The sequence below is a fragment of the Rhynchophorus ferrugineus genome, unplaced genomic scaffold (assembly GCF_030347505.1).
Source record: "Rhynchophorus ferrugineus isolate W39M unplaced genomic scaffold, kcgeb_rfMv2 rfM10, whole genome shotgun sequence".
Lineage (NCBI taxonomy): Eukaryota > Metazoa > Arthropoda > Insecta > Coleoptera > Curculionidae > Rhynchophorus > Rhynchophorus ferrugineus.
Genome location: NW_027472589.1, coordinates 24,974,392 through 24,989,647, shown reverse-complemented (window position 1 = coordinate 24,989,647; position 15,256 = coordinate 24,974,392). Strand labels below are relative to the sequence as shown.

The 15,256-nt window shown below is 34.9% G+C and overlaps 2 protein-coding genes across 5 annotated transcripts in view; both read right to left on the bottom strand.

Annotated features, from left to right (window-relative positions):
- CalpC (Calpain C) overlaps positions 1-1,119 on the bottom strand; it is a 49,721-nt gene extending 48,602 nt beyond the window's left edge. Inside the window, exon 1 of one of the 2 annotated variants that reach the window (XM_076416213.1) lies at positions 824-1,119. The gene's annotated coding sequence lies outside the window, so the exon portion shown is untranslated. The remainder of the gene's footprint in view (positions 1-823) is intronic. The other variant, XM_076416214.1, reaches the window with a different exon arrangement.
- Positions 1,120-4,339: 3,220 nt separating this feature from the next.
- Cyp4aa1 (Probable cytochrome P450 4aa1) lies at positions 4,340-14,998 on the bottom strand. 3 transcript variants are annotated; one of them, XM_076416218.1, is made up of 10 exons: positions 14,910-14,998; positions 14,726-14,841; positions 9,066-9,263; positions 8,838-9,014; positions 8,734-8,785; positions 8,556-8,682; positions 5,184-5,327; positions 4,890-5,130; positions 4,648-4,827; positions 4,340-4,595 (listed from the first exon to the last, which is right to left on the bottom strand). In XM_076416218.1, the coding sequence occupies exons 3-10, from the start codon at positions 9,193-9,195 to the stop codon at positions 4,435-4,437; spliced, it is 1,212 nt and encodes a 403-aa protein (XP_076272333.1). In that variant the 5' UTR covers positions 9,196-9,263; positions 14,726-14,841; positions 14,910-14,998; the 3' UTR covers positions 4,340-4,434. The 3 variants fall into 3 exon arrangements, with proteins under 3 accessions (XP_076272333.1, XP_076272332.1, XP_076272331.1); XM_076416217.1 differs by having other exon boundaries at positions 9,072-9,263; positions 14,726-14,969; XM_076416216.1 differs by having other exon boundaries at positions 14,726-14,968.
- Between the last annotated feature and the right edge of the window lie 258 nt (positions 14,999-15,256).

Genomic DNA, 15,256 nt, shown 5'->3' with positions numbered 1-15,256 from the left:
AGTTGATACATTGATTACGATATTTATTATACTTGTTTTTGCAAATAATATATCGATTTTTGTTTCTCCGATATAACGATATTTTTAAAAATATCGGTGGCCAACACTCCTACGATAGAATAATATGTAGGGAAGGATTCCAACAAATTTCAAAACAAATCGGCTCGGTAGAACTTGAGATATCAAGATTTTGACGCCGAGTCACTAAAACAGCTATATCTTCGAAGATCCTTTAAATCTTCAGGAATCCCCTTATCAGCATACTCTTATAGGGCTAAGTTTTGAGAATATATTTTTTTGAGTCGATTTCCTCAAATTTCTAGGCTGGAGTACCACCTTAACCTTTTCTTGAAAGTAATGTTTTCCTACTAGTTTTAGACCGGAGACTTTTCATTCGGCGTTCTTATTAACGCCCCGTCCTCGAGCCGAGAACGTTTCGCAGCCGCGTAAGGTCTCATTATTGCAAAAATCACTTTTTCCATCGATCGACAAACAAAAAGCTTTGACCGTCGGTGCGTGACAAATTGGCGTAGCCCCAACAGCTGAGCTTGGTGATTTCCTTACGACATTCTCTCGTATAAACTAATAGACACACTCATAAATATACACACGCACACTGGCACGTAAGGAACCATTCACTGGAATTACGTAAAGGTCCATAATTAAGTAGCAATGAAAGTGGTTCGAACCACGGTTTGGACCCTACCAGCGGGACGCGCGTTAGAGGTCGATCGGACCGAAACTGGTTCTAAATCTCCGGCAGGAATTTGCATTTTTATATTCGGTAACGACGTCGAGGCCGTTTTAAATCGACTATACTCACTAGTAAGTTCGCTAGCTGCCGCTCAAGCTCGTATTCATTGTCTTTGTCGAGCTACGGAACTGAAAACCACGTTCACAGCATCGTCGGTTTTCGGACGGACACTGAACCGCGAACTGAACACCACCGAAAAACCGTATCGTTATCAGGAAGAGGTAACGAGAACCTTTCCGAGTAATGACGATGAGCTCGAGGGACCGCACGAGCACCACGCGCCTGCCGTTGGTTTCGTGAACTGAAACGCGTCGCCCGTTCGAACGCTGGTACTCTTTTTCTTCGCCACTTGCGCTTTGGGTACTGCTACGGCTCTCGCAGAAGTTCTGGCGGCCGCGTTGCCCGATTGTCGGGAAAATATGCGACGATGATGATTATTGAGGTTGATGTTCTCGATGGTTACGCGGCGAGGAGTGATGGCTTGACAACAGCGCTCGGCTCGCAACTGATTGCTTGACCTCGTTGAAACTAGCGTATACAGAGTGAATCCGAAACCAGTTAACTTTCTTTTTTTTCGAACGATAATAAAATTCTTCGACCCGGGAATTGTGTCTGGACTCCTTGACGGGATGGTGCGTTCCAACTGGGCAAGATTTCTGATTGTGTAAATATCAGCTTTAGGATGGAGTATTAGGCCTCTTTTTAATAACATAATTACGCCTTACATTTTCAGCGTAGTTGTTAACAGTGTTTGTTCTAACAAATGTAAACAAAAGAAAATGTATACAAATTCAATGCGTACTTTAAAATGGTTAGAAGATCTTTGAAACCTAGTCGAGAATTCATAATTCGGAAATAAACACTACCTGCCGTATTTACCACATATTGTGCTTTATGCAGCATCCAAATGAAATAAAAGGTAGTTGAATTATCTGAGGTACTTGAAAAACTCCTGTTGAAAGGAATAAAGTCGATATAAAGAGAAAAAAACTAATACACGCTCACCAGTTTCGGTTTATTGACAAGTATTGAAACATTTACCAGGTACATAGAATAACAAATAAGATTGAAAAAGTATATAGCACAGGCCTTCGATAAGATATGGCATAATAGCCTTGTTCATAAGCTACCGAAACAACACACTGAGCTATTCAAAAGAAGCTAAAGCAGGTGTATCACAGGGAAATGTATTGGGTCCAATTCTTGACCCATTTGACACATATGATATAGCACATATGGAAAATATTACGTTGGCCACATTTGTTGATGATACTGCGATTCTTGTTATCGGAAACAATAATGAAGAAGCCACATGAAAATTAGAACAGGCAAATGACAATCTAAATAATCGGGCTCGAACCAATAAAATAAGTATTAACGAAAGTAAATCTATGCATGTGCAGGTCACGTATAATCAAACCGCACAAGCACAAATAACAATAAATAATTGTACCAACCCAAATCGAATTTTATAGGCCGATTTCGTTACATGTTCATAAATCCACTCAGGGTTTAAAATGAATCTTACATTTTAACAAACTGCAATTGGCAATATATTGGATGTCATATATGATGTGCATTGGCTATTTTACTAGATGAACTACATGTGTCATTATTTTGTGGATTTAATTGCAGCAAAGGCTGTAAAAAGACATTGGTAATCATATCGTTTTGTTTTATTGTATTTGAAGCTGTTGTTCTACAAATCTAACTCTTAGATGCCCTCGCAAGATAAAATAGACATTTGTTTGAAGTTTACATATGTATGTAATTATTTTTAATTGTTAGCCAGAGCGTTAAAGCAGTGCTTCGACATTAATCTTTTTGGTGCGTTATTATCGTAGGCCATAGGGAAAATGTCTTCTTCAATCAATACGCTGTTTTTGATAAATATCATCACAAAACTGCGATACATATTCCTCCCGAAAGGTCGATTGTACCAGTGTGTAAGGAATTCGTCACCTTTTATTTGACAGGCATGTCCAAACCATTGTAACCTGCATTTCTGAATTTGTTCTTCAACTATGTGATTGTCATAACTTAAACGAATGACTTCATTTCTAATACAATCTCGGACAGAGACATGTGTCACATAATATAGAGTCCAGTTATCTGAACCATACCAAAGGATTGGCAAGATAAGCATTCGAAAGAGGCGGATTTCAACGTCGACTGCAATATTTTCTCTCTTCCACAGGCACCATCTTAGAGAAGCAAAGGTTTCTTCATCTTGGCCGATTCTTCTTATAACGGATTGTTACACTTTCTTCTTCTGTATTACTGATCTCCCAAGTACTTGAACTCTAACACTTACTCTAACTGGATACCGTTGAGATTTACAGTACCTTTTCTCAATTAGTTCTTAATCATTGTAACTCTGCAGTACGTAACAGATCAATTGTCAAAAGTCCCCGACCTGACACACAGATGGCTACTAGAACTAAATCCAGATATTTTTTATTAGCGCTAACCCTCAAAAGATGCGTGTATAAATTTGACAGCTGTCGGATCATTAGTTTGTGAATTATAGCATTTTGAGTGAAACACCTTTTGATAATGTGAAAAAAATGAATTAAAAGAAATTTCGCGTGTTGATAAAATATTGCTTTTTGAATGAAAAAAATACAGTTGAAGCAAAAACTTGGCTTGATGCCGAGTTTCCCGGCAGTGCTCCAGGAAAATCAGCCATCAAGTATTGGTGTGCTAAGTTTAGACGTGGTGAAATGAGCAAGTTCATGATTATTCAATTTTACTGAGGGACATGTTCTTCTACAAAGGGTGAATATCATATGGGTAGGTTTGTCCCATTTGCTTTGATACGCCACATTTTCAACCACAATTCGACTTTGTTAAGATGAAGTTGGAGATTTCTTGTGGCTGATATTGAGTCCTCGTGTGATGATAAAACCACTGTATCGTCAGCATATGTTGCAACAGTAGTGTTTATTGAGGTCGGTAGGTCAGCTACATAAGATATAACAATGGGTCAAGAACACTGCTCTGCGGAACACCCAAATATATTGGGTGTATGTCAGTGTATTCGTCACCCTGTTTGACAATAAAATGTCTGTCTATGAGGTACGATTTCAGCAGTTGAAAGTGAGTATGGGGCAAAAGCTTCTTACTGGTTATGGGCAAGGTTGTTGTTTTCAGGAAAATAGGAAGTAGGAGGTTTTCATTTTGCATACCCAGCTAGAAAAGCTTACCCAACTGAAGACCTAGTACGGGATTAATATATCAATATGTATTTCCAAACTTAAAATTGAATTAGACACTTACTTAAGTTAAGACACATACATTATATGAGTCCGTGTGATTTGGTTTACATGGGTCTTCTGAGAATTGGTCATTTTATTTACCATAATTAAAATATTTTACGTGTTTTTTAAACAAATTGTATGTGGTTACTGTTGGCCTTTTCTGCGACAGTTGTTTAACAAATTATTTAATTCACGTTGAGAAACCTCAATAGTGAGGGTCTCATTTGGTTTCAAATAACTTTTAATTAAACTAAATTACGTTAGTCAAGTACAAGTAAATAATGTTGGATTCGTTTATTAATAAATGGGCAAATGAAAGAAAATATTTCTAATTCCATAAAGTTTATTCATCTCTATACGCATATTGAACACCCGTATTATTGGAAAAATTTAAACCATTATATAAAACATTCCGAATACTTAAGCTCTACGTTCGAACTCCAACATTACACCTGAATTTGCTCTCAGGGTGACTCTGTAACTAAACGATAAGTTATCCTTACCAGATATCAGCCTTAAGCGATAGTTTTTTACCAACATCGCGATAATATTTTTTATTTCGAGATAAGCGAATTTATACCCTGGAAAAAATTATAATTCAATAATATTCCAAGAAACTTTTTTAGCACTTACCTATACAGTTTCTACTACCAGCACTGAAAGGAATGAAAGCGTATGGAGGAATGTTCTTCAATCCTTCTTCGGAAAACCGATCTGGATCAAAAACTACAGGATTCGGGAAGATGTGTGGCAATCTGTGAGTCATAAATGGTGATATGAATATATTCAAACCGGCTGGTAGAACATAGTTAGCTAAAATCATTGAGAGAGAAAAAAATAATTATCCAGCAATACCACCTTGTCATGATACCTACCTAAAGCCACGTCTTTTGTCAATACCCTGGAGATCACAGGAACACTGGGCGCCAGCCGAAGGGTCTCTTTGATACACTGCTCCAAGTAAGGCATCCTCATCACCTGATCCATGTCAATCTTTCCTGAATCGTTACTCCGCGTTACTATATCGATCTCCTGGAACAACTTTTCCTGGATACTCTGGTTCCTTGCCAAGTAATATAAACAAAATGCTATCGTTGCTCCTACCGAGTCCTGGCCCTGAAATTATTTCATTATTAAGTGCTTCTGTAGTTCCACGAGCACAATCTTACCGCCAGCATAAATGTTACACATTCGTTCAGAAGGTCTTCCTGGGTAAAATCAGTTGTTTCCATCAAATCAATGAAGTAATCCAAGAGGCAGGTACTCCAATTGATTTGGTTATCTTTTCGGTCATCCAGCCGTTGATCCAGCAACTAATGATAATATTAATAACGATGAATATCATTGTAAACATTGTGTCGTGAAATTAATTTTTTTTAATTAATTACACCTTTCATTAGATATGCTTTGTTTTCAAATTAATTTATTACTACTGTTCTGTTGTACTTGCATTAATACACAAACAAGGAGAGGGAGTACGGGATCAATACATCACTCTGTATTTCGCAAATTAAATTAAAACTAATCTAAGTAAGCTAAAGTTAAAAATACTCTTATATACTAAACAAGTTCATGTGGTTTGCTTCAATCTTCTGATTTCTTGCATGTTGTCCAAGTTGCTGTGATGTAGCAAACTTATTTTTAGCTTACTTATTTCATGTTTTAGCACAAAATCTTGGATCACTTCGTGTATCCATTTGATTTCAAGGTCATCGTCCAGCTCTTCGTGGGTTAAGTAACGATAACCATTGGTAATTAATCATAGAACTTTGTTTTAGATGCGTTGGTTTACTAGTTGGTTTGATGTCCTAGTGCAACCCTATATTTGCCTCCGATAGATCCAAATTTACATTATGATAAACTAATCACTGTTGTTAGGTCAAGTTGAGAGTATCTTCCGACTCAACAGTACAGTTTTTTGACTTTGAGTCTAATCTGCTCTGCATTTTGTCTAACATGATGTTTCCAGTTTTACCTACCATCGAGATATATTCCGAGGTTTGGCTGTTTCTGCTTGAAGAATCGCGCGTCCGTCAAGTGATATAATTATGTTTTTGACATTTCGCCACAACGCAAAATTAACATGGACAGATTTGGAGCTATTAAGCTGTATTTTCCAGTTTCTTGTCCATGTGTAGATCTTGTTGACCGCTACTTGTACTTGCTCTATATTCTTAGATAAAGATACATCTTTTGCCATAATAACTGTGTCGTCGGCAAATGCAAAAGTACTGTTTTGTTAACAACGGTGCACAACAGATATAGGAGTGGTCCCAAGGCACTACCCTGTGAAACCAAAATAGGTTTAAGTGTTGAAAATTCCGCTTCATGCGAGACCCTACATTTTCTTTCAAAGAGATGTTACTCCACCAGTCGATAGTAATTTCGCAGTAGCAATTTGCTCATTTTGTAGATTAATCCCAAATGTCATACCCGGTCAAAATCTTGTGAGACATCAAGGAATATTGCAGGGCAGTATTTCTATTCTTTCCAAATTCTTAAGTAATTATGTCAAATATCCACCAAAAACGTGAATTCGTTAGATGGTGGCCATTAAGAACTCATGATTTAAGCAAGATATTATCAAATTCATGATTACCTGATCATTAACTGGGGACTAAATTTTAAAGGATTCATAACGAAGTCACGTAATTGACGTAATTGAATGCTACTGAAAGTATAATCTTTAAAAGTGGTGATTTTGATGTCAATGACCAAGAACGGTCTGATGGTACATGTGTGGTACTGATGGACAGTATCTATCAATAAGTTATCCCAGGAGGCTGATCTTTTTTAGCCCAACTGACTTGATTTGGTTAATTGGTGTTCCACTCGTTATGGTTATCTTTGGGCAAGACTTTCAATTATAGTTCAAGTAACAATTAAACCCATATTTTTATTTTGCATTAAAGATTTGCTATACTTTATATATGATTCTCATTCAGAGTATATACATCACAGCTATGCATCTTGATTTTACTAAACAGTATGCCTAGCAATTTTTAATAATTAATATTATGCCAGACCTACTCGATTGCTTAGTGTTTTATTTAGAATTTCGGCAAGAAATCTCGGAATTTACAATTTCACTGTAAATTTCGAGTTATGGCATATACAATGAGGGGCAAAAGTCTCGCTACCATCTTGATTTCCGATAACTTTCTCCAAAAAAAGATAATTATATAGGCTAAATGGTAACCGCGATTCGCTATGCAACTTTTGGCTCTTTATAAGGCATTTTTCATGACCTACGAGATCTGAGGCTGAATTTCTTCAATTTCGTGACGAATACTGTCTTTAAAATACTGAATCGTTTGGGGTTTATTCATATAAACTTTTGATTTAAAAAAAGCCCCATAAGAAAAAGTCTGGTGCTGTTAAATCCGGAGATCTGACTGACCATGCTAAATCGCGACTTCGCGAAATTAGTCTTCGTGGAAAAACGTCATTCAATAATTGAATTGTTGAATGAACTGTGTGTGCTGTGGTCCCATCTTGCTGAAATCATATGTCCTCTAGTCCTTACTCTTCCATTTCAGGCACCGTTCGGCTGTAACAGTAACGGCAATACCTTGGTCATTTTCAAAAACATAAGGACCAATGATATTTTCAAAATGAATATCACACCATACAGTTGTTTTTAGTGGATGCAATGATGTTTCATCAATTAGATGATGATTATATGTTGCCAAAACTGACTGTTCTATTGATGTGGCCACTGAGAAGAAAATGGGCTTCATCCCTTATTATTAATTTAGACGGAGAGTTATATTAATTTAGAGTTACGGGACATCCGTTGTCTTCTAGAACGAGGCCTGTCTGCTGTCGTACCGTACTGTCGAAAATTTGCATGTAAACTATAAAATGTGGTCTTGTGCGGCACTGGACGATTAGGATATTTTTGACGCAATTTCCGCTAAGTGGCAATAATGGAACGATTATTTTCAACAATTATTGTCACTATTTCTGCTCGTTCTTGCAGCGTATATTTATCCATAATAAAATTTGGACGTCTACAAAACACAATGGTTAAAGCGAAACTGAGCTAAAGACGTTTAGTTTTGTTTATGTGACGACATTACCAAGATGTCGCGCATACAAAATGGTAGCTGGACTTTTGCCCTACCTATTATATATCGTCGATTACTGTTTGAAATGTATATAAAAAATCACTTTGAATAACGCCAAATGATCTCATACGAATCTATATATATTAACATATATGGTCGTACGAATTGATTCAGTTTTCTAAAAGAAATTGAATTGAATTTCTTGACGTTATACCTTGTATTTTTCATAAGGTTATGGCATATTTTCTAAAATTTAATTACCGTACTACATTTTAATCTCTATTTTTCTCATTAATAATTTATATTTTTTGCATCTCATTTAAATAATATTTATGTTGATTTTGTTTTAATTAGAAATACCGTCTAGTCATTTGTTCACCTTGTGTCTTAGAATAAAATTTTAATTGATTATTTTTGTAAATTCGATATCTTTGTGAAAAACAAGATATTTGTCATATTTTGTATTTTTACCCTTTTCACATACTGATGCAATGCAGACTGCTGCTTCTTCTCCCTCTTGGACATTCCAGAACATTTAAACACGCCATCAAGCAATAACCATGGCTTCAATATCCTTTTTAGCAGTAGCAGCTCACCCCTAAAAAGTTTAGCATATATCATACACATCTCACATAAATTTCATAGTTACTTTCTAAATGGACTGTTCTTTATCTCTTCTGATGGAACCCCTAAGATGGCATCTGTGAAAATCGCGAACATGAAAATCAGCAATCTTGTCAATCAGCGACTTACCATGCAAAATACCCAGTACACAATCATTGATTAGTTCCGTTACCTTGACTTGACGCCGGTTGTTTACATTCTGTACTATCTTAAGAGAACATCGGGAAAATATTTCGTAATAGTTTTGTAGGAAGTTGTTTTGGAAGTAAGGCTGGATGAATTTCCGATTACGTTTCCATTTCTCCCCTGAATAGAGTCAGTTTATTAAGGAAAACCGATCTGGTGCACATATCTTACCATTACTGGTAATCAAGCCGTCGCCAATGAACGTATGCATGATCCTATAAAAGAAGCTTTTCTCTGACGTTCTTCCATGTGCCAGTACCGCTTTTAGGTCCTCCGGTTCGTAGATAAAAACGAAAGGCATGAACAATATCCATATTCGAAATATAGGGCCGAAATAGTTGGATGCATTAGTACCCAGATCTTCTAAAACTGAAATACACAATATATAATCTAAAAATATATAATTTGATTGTTAATTGATCAATCAGATCAATTGTTAATTTAAAAGTTGTTCGCCTTCTTTTGAACTTGTTTTAGGTAGAAAATGTGGGTATAAACGGCATCAAACGAAATAATTAGAAACATTGTTGCCCACATTAGCATTAGTTTTTATCATTAATTAATTTATGGGTATGTAAAATGTTACGGTGTTTTTGTGATTGCATTTAATTGATTGATTGGATGTGATTGGAAAGGAGAAGTTGAATATCCCTAATATTTTAAATGTTATCATACTTTTGTATAATTCTAGATTGTGATGGTGTAGTCTACCGATATATGTCTTACTAAATAATATCTCATTATCATATTGCCGAAATTGTGCAAAATTAAATTGCTTCTTCAAAACTAAAAACTAAACATTTTCTCGGCAAATCTCTTAGGTTTTGGCAACTTATTTAGGGATATATTGACGAGTATATTAGCACTATACTCTGATTTTGGCCTAACATAATTTTATAATATACTACTAAGGTGAATACTGTCGTATGGGGGCAAAAGTTAAGGAACATGTCTCGCGAACAAGCGCGTTTTCGTAAGAACTTGATTTCTGTCAATTTCCTTATGAATTTGATTATTTCTGACTAACCATGGGGCGTTTAAGGAGTCTCCGGAGGAGCTTATTTTGGAAAACTTGAAGCCGTTTCCCTAATATTTTAAATTTTATCATACTTTTTAGTGTATAATATTTTTATATAATTTATTATAGTTGTATATTTGGCGGTAGCTTTGCATATGCACAACTGTATAATTCTAGATTGTGATGGTGTAGTCTATCGATATATGTCTTATTAAATAATATCTCATTAGCATATTGCTGAAATTGTGCAAAATTAAATTGCTTCTTCAAAACTAAAAACTAAACATTTTCTTAGCAAATCTCTTAGGTTTTGGCAACTTATTTAGGGAAAATGTTGACGAGTATATAAGCACTACACTCTGATTTCGAGAAGTTGGTTTTCCTGGAAATGAATAAGTTCTTGTTCATGACCCTTACTAAATTTTCTAATAGCCTGAATAATGGTGTAGATTTCCATGCCTGAATGTTCCGTTTCCACAGCTTTTCTTCTTCCCTCTTCACATGAACTTTGTAGCATATATAGCCTCAGGTCCAATGTCAATCCCAAATATATAGATGTATCAATATATGGCACTTGAGTAATACTAAGCACAAACTACTAACACGAATAGGTTAATTTATTTTAATAGTTGAAATTAACGGACTGTTAATTTTGTTTAATTGCAAATTTATTGCTGCTTTTTCATCACCTATACCTACAGCCAAAATGGGGGTGTTATCAGTAGAAGGAACTATTTTATTTATTGATCTGCTTTAAAACCAGGCGGTGAAATGCATGACGCATACCTGGTCGTGGAGACTTGCCCTGGAGTGACAAGTTGGACCGGGTGATGTGGGACTACGTCTGGGCTTACCTACCAATACACTAAACCGAAACCGCCTCACGCCCTGTGAATCGTTACTGCTACTGCATTAAATTTGGGGATATGGCACCCGCTGATCGGGCAGCCGTTATTGGGCACGAGGACCCGGCGAAATAACAAATAGTGAAAATAATTATTGATTTGCGAACTTGAGTTAACAGACGACTGCGTATTGTCATATGGGGGCAAAAGTTATGGCTGCAGCGAGGGATGAAGTAGTTTTAGCATGGAAAAGAGCTCGCGAATAAGCGCGTTTTCAGATGAACTTTAGCTGAGTTGTTGAAGTTATTATTAACCATGAAGCGTTTAAGATTCTCCTGAGGAGCTTATTTTCGAAAACTTGAAGCCGTTTCACCTGGTTGGGTGTAACAAACTTGAAGTAGACATTAGATCCGTAAAGGAGTACGGACCGAATTAACACCTGTAAAATAAGCATTTGAAGGAGATGGGAAGTCTGCTACAAGGGCAGATCAGAGAAGATAGCAGGTTTGCTATCCCTGAACCTTTCTGGATTGTTTTAGGTATTTTGAAATGCCAATGAAACCGTCAGTCAAAGTGGAGACGAGTACGTGACGTTATCCAGCCATGGAATTGTTGCGGTTTCTATCAAGTTATGACGCGCAGTGCTTAACGCTTCTTATGGAAAATGTTGGGCTGGGAATTCAAGGGGTTGATTTGCAACCATCAGAATTTGAACCACTTAACCGCTTGACCGAGCTGCTTCAGTAAACGTTCTTGAATTGTAACCTCGAACCTGGAGGCAGTGAAGAAAGCAGTGTCGTCAGCGTAAAACGCGACGTCAATGTGCTCCTTTCTCGGCAGATCTGAAATTAAGAGGTTAAATAAGGCTGGGGCCAGCGGAGAACCTCGATATCGTCGATTCGTTTTTGACTGGAAAGTATTTTCTTGATCTTGGCCTGGAAAAATATATCCGATAGGTGGCAAGCCTTGTGGCTTTGGTGAGGTCTAGGAGGACTACTCTAAGCTTACTACGTTACCAGACGGGTAGCCTGATGGACGGATGAATGGTGAGCGCGAAAGCAGCATTTTTTGTCAGGAGTGATGTTGTTTCCATTTGCGAAAGGGTTAAGAGCATAGAGTATTGCCCTCTCGGCAAGCTTCGAAATGGAATTGAGAAGGCTGATGGGCTTGTAGTGAGATGGAGATTATTTTGCTCATTTCTTGGGAATAACCGCTCTATGTGCGTGTCTCCAAGACGCCCGGAAATGTTGCAGCCTCATAATGGAGTTAATGATGTTTGCCAGTTCTGCGTTTTCTTGGCCAGTGACTGCGAAATTTCCTGTAACCGCTGACTTATTTTATTATATTAGAATTCTGAAATATCATTGGTGTAATATATTAGGTAGAACATTTAAGGTAAAAAATTTTAAGTATTTTAGGTACTATCTTTAATTCCGAGTAGGTATTCTCTCTTTAATGTAATCATTCTGCCAGCTGTTGAGATAACATTATTAATTTACCATAAAGCCATTATACTGCACCCTTGCAAAAGTGGTATCATATCAAGAAAAATTATAAAACAGTGAATTTTCTCTGTAGTCAAGTGATAATCCTTGAAATCAAATTGATAAACTGGAGTTAGGTTGTTAACTTCCATAACAGGTTCCATCCGGTTTTCTTTAATTAATTTTAAAAGTTTAAGTAATAAGGAGTTCTATAAAGTGGGGCTCGATTTGGTGGTTTTCCTGTTTTAGATATCATTATCACTTTATTTCATATCTTAGGCATATGTTTTAACCCAAAAGAAGCATTAATTAAATATGTAAGTTTTTCTATTGCTTGACGTCGAAGCTGCTTTAGAATCTCTCCTGTAACCAAGGGAAATCCATGAGTATTTTTTTAAGTTTTCGTTTACTTCAGCTAAAATATCTACTGGACAATATTTCGAAATGTGATTGTCTTCATATATAGAACTGTTAATCTGGTTAATACCATAACATTAATGGTACATTCATCTATATTTCCTCGTCACTTGTGATCTTGCATTTGAAGTTATATCTAGACAAAATCACAAAACATGATTAGACTGTCGATATAAAATTATAGTACCGATGATTTTTACTAATCCAATTGGACTCCTGGAAGGACGCTATCTAGGATGGAACGGATCACCTACTATTAACCCAGAATTTATCTGCATTTATTAGTTTAACATCGCCAATAATCAGACGGGGATTATATTCGTATTGTAATAATATAGCAATAATATTGAAAAATTAATTAGCAATATTTCAACCTTCAAAGGAACCTTTTTCATTCAACACTTAATATTCAATACTAGTCTGCATTTTTATTTGAGTGTTGTCTTTGTGGTAGACACGACTTTGATTTGGACTCTTTGTTCGACCAGCCACTTGGACTTCCCCAATAATATCTCCAAATCGACAAATGAAGAAGCAGCCTCCAACAAATGGAAAAGCAATCCAAATACTTCAAACTTTAATGACGATCAAAGGTACGAGATATTCCACTATTTCCAGGAAAGCCACCAGATACATGTAAGTCTGGTTCCTGTAGAAACGTCTTTAGCAATTAAAAGACTAACACCAATAAATGTATAATTTAAAACTGCCTAAGGATAAAGTATTGAAATGCAAAAAAGTGTTTAATCAATTTCTTATCAGTTCGTCACCAAATGTTGACTTGAGAATGACAAACATACTTTTGTTAAACATTAAACTTTTAATGACATATAAGAGATGATAAATCTATGATGATATTTTTTATCTCTTATTTATCCCTCCTATTTTGGATAGTTAATATCCAGAATACAGGTGCAACGTTATCCATGATCTGCTAATATTCTTTATATACAGTTTTACAATTAATAAAACAGCAGCTTAATTATCTCATTATACACGAATAAATGGATTGAACCAAAATATACACTATACAATACAAATTGAGATGGTTAGAAGCAAAGAAAAGCATCAATCATCATACATCAATAAAATGATCTCGTGTCTATAGGATTAAAATACTTGACTCTTATATTAACATAAAGAAATATATTTTAATTTATAAAAGAAAACACAAACTATTGTTTGGTTATAAATAATTTGAAAAAGATCTCTATGAAATTTAATTTATGTAAGGAAATAATTGGTTTGTTAAGATTTCCAAAAAAAAATACCCAAAGCTTCAATCAGAGAATATTGTTTGAGATGCCTTATGGGTTGTCTTACGAACCTAATAGCCATCATCTATTAAACACAGAAATTTTCTTGAACAACTATTTGCTCGTTTATTTTGCCATTTATCGTTTTTTTTTTATTACCACCATTTTGTTAATAAATTATCGTTTGTATATATTTATTATTATTATATAATGTATAAATATCTCCTAACTTGATGACTTCGCAGTAGCTATAAAATAAATAACCGTTTATATTAAAAAATATAAAAAATAGTCTATATTAGGCAACCATTTATACAAGAAGTATATTAAAAATACTAATTTTAATTATAATTTTATTTTAAAACAACAAAAAAATATTTTGTGACACATCTGTAAGATGTTAGAAACAACAATTTAGCATATTATAACATTACTTTTGAACTAAAACAAATATATATTGCAACCGCATATTGAGTCATTAATAAAAATCATTACTTTAAATTTAAATACTGTTTGAGCATACAACACGAAGAAGAAAAACAATTTTATCCGTTTGTTCACTTTCATAAAAGAAATCAAATGATTTTAAAAAATTTATTTTATTTTTTATTTACGTATACGTATTTTTTATATTTATTAATAGTTTTAAATGATATGTTTTTTTTCTTTAGTAATAGTATCAATTAGTCTCACTAAGGATTTAGCCATAATTTGTAATCAAATTAAAACGATTTAAATAGTAACTTTTCAAAAATTTTAGGTTTTTTAATTCAAATATGAATATTAAAAAAAATAATCAACATAAACTTACACTTGTTGTCCCTAAGTTTTGGTATAAATCCCACGATGGGCGCGCCTTCAGGTCCGGGAAGGCGTAAAGCTAGTGCAACACACTTGATGTATCTTGTTATGCTTTGAAATATTCTCCTGATAACGAAATAGATATAAGAAATCGGCGTAACTATACACTTTTCCATGGATACAATTTTACGTACTAGCAAGTCTAGCGAACTAACATAACAAAGGTACTAAAAATCTCCAATGTCATCCTCATAGATCTTCAATACTACCACAAATGTTTTTAAAACGTGTCTAACATTTCGATCAATAGATATGCAAATTATTGCAATAAAAAGAGGTAATAGCAGTACAGCTTCATTACAAACATTGAGCATAGGTATTTAAAATGCTATTAGATATATATCTGTATTATGACGAAATATAAAATTTTTCAAAACGTTATATAATTTATTTTAGGTTCTTATAGATTAATTAAAATTATTAACAAAGATAAATTAATGAAATATTAACAAGTAGTAGACAATATATCAAGGTCTTCAAT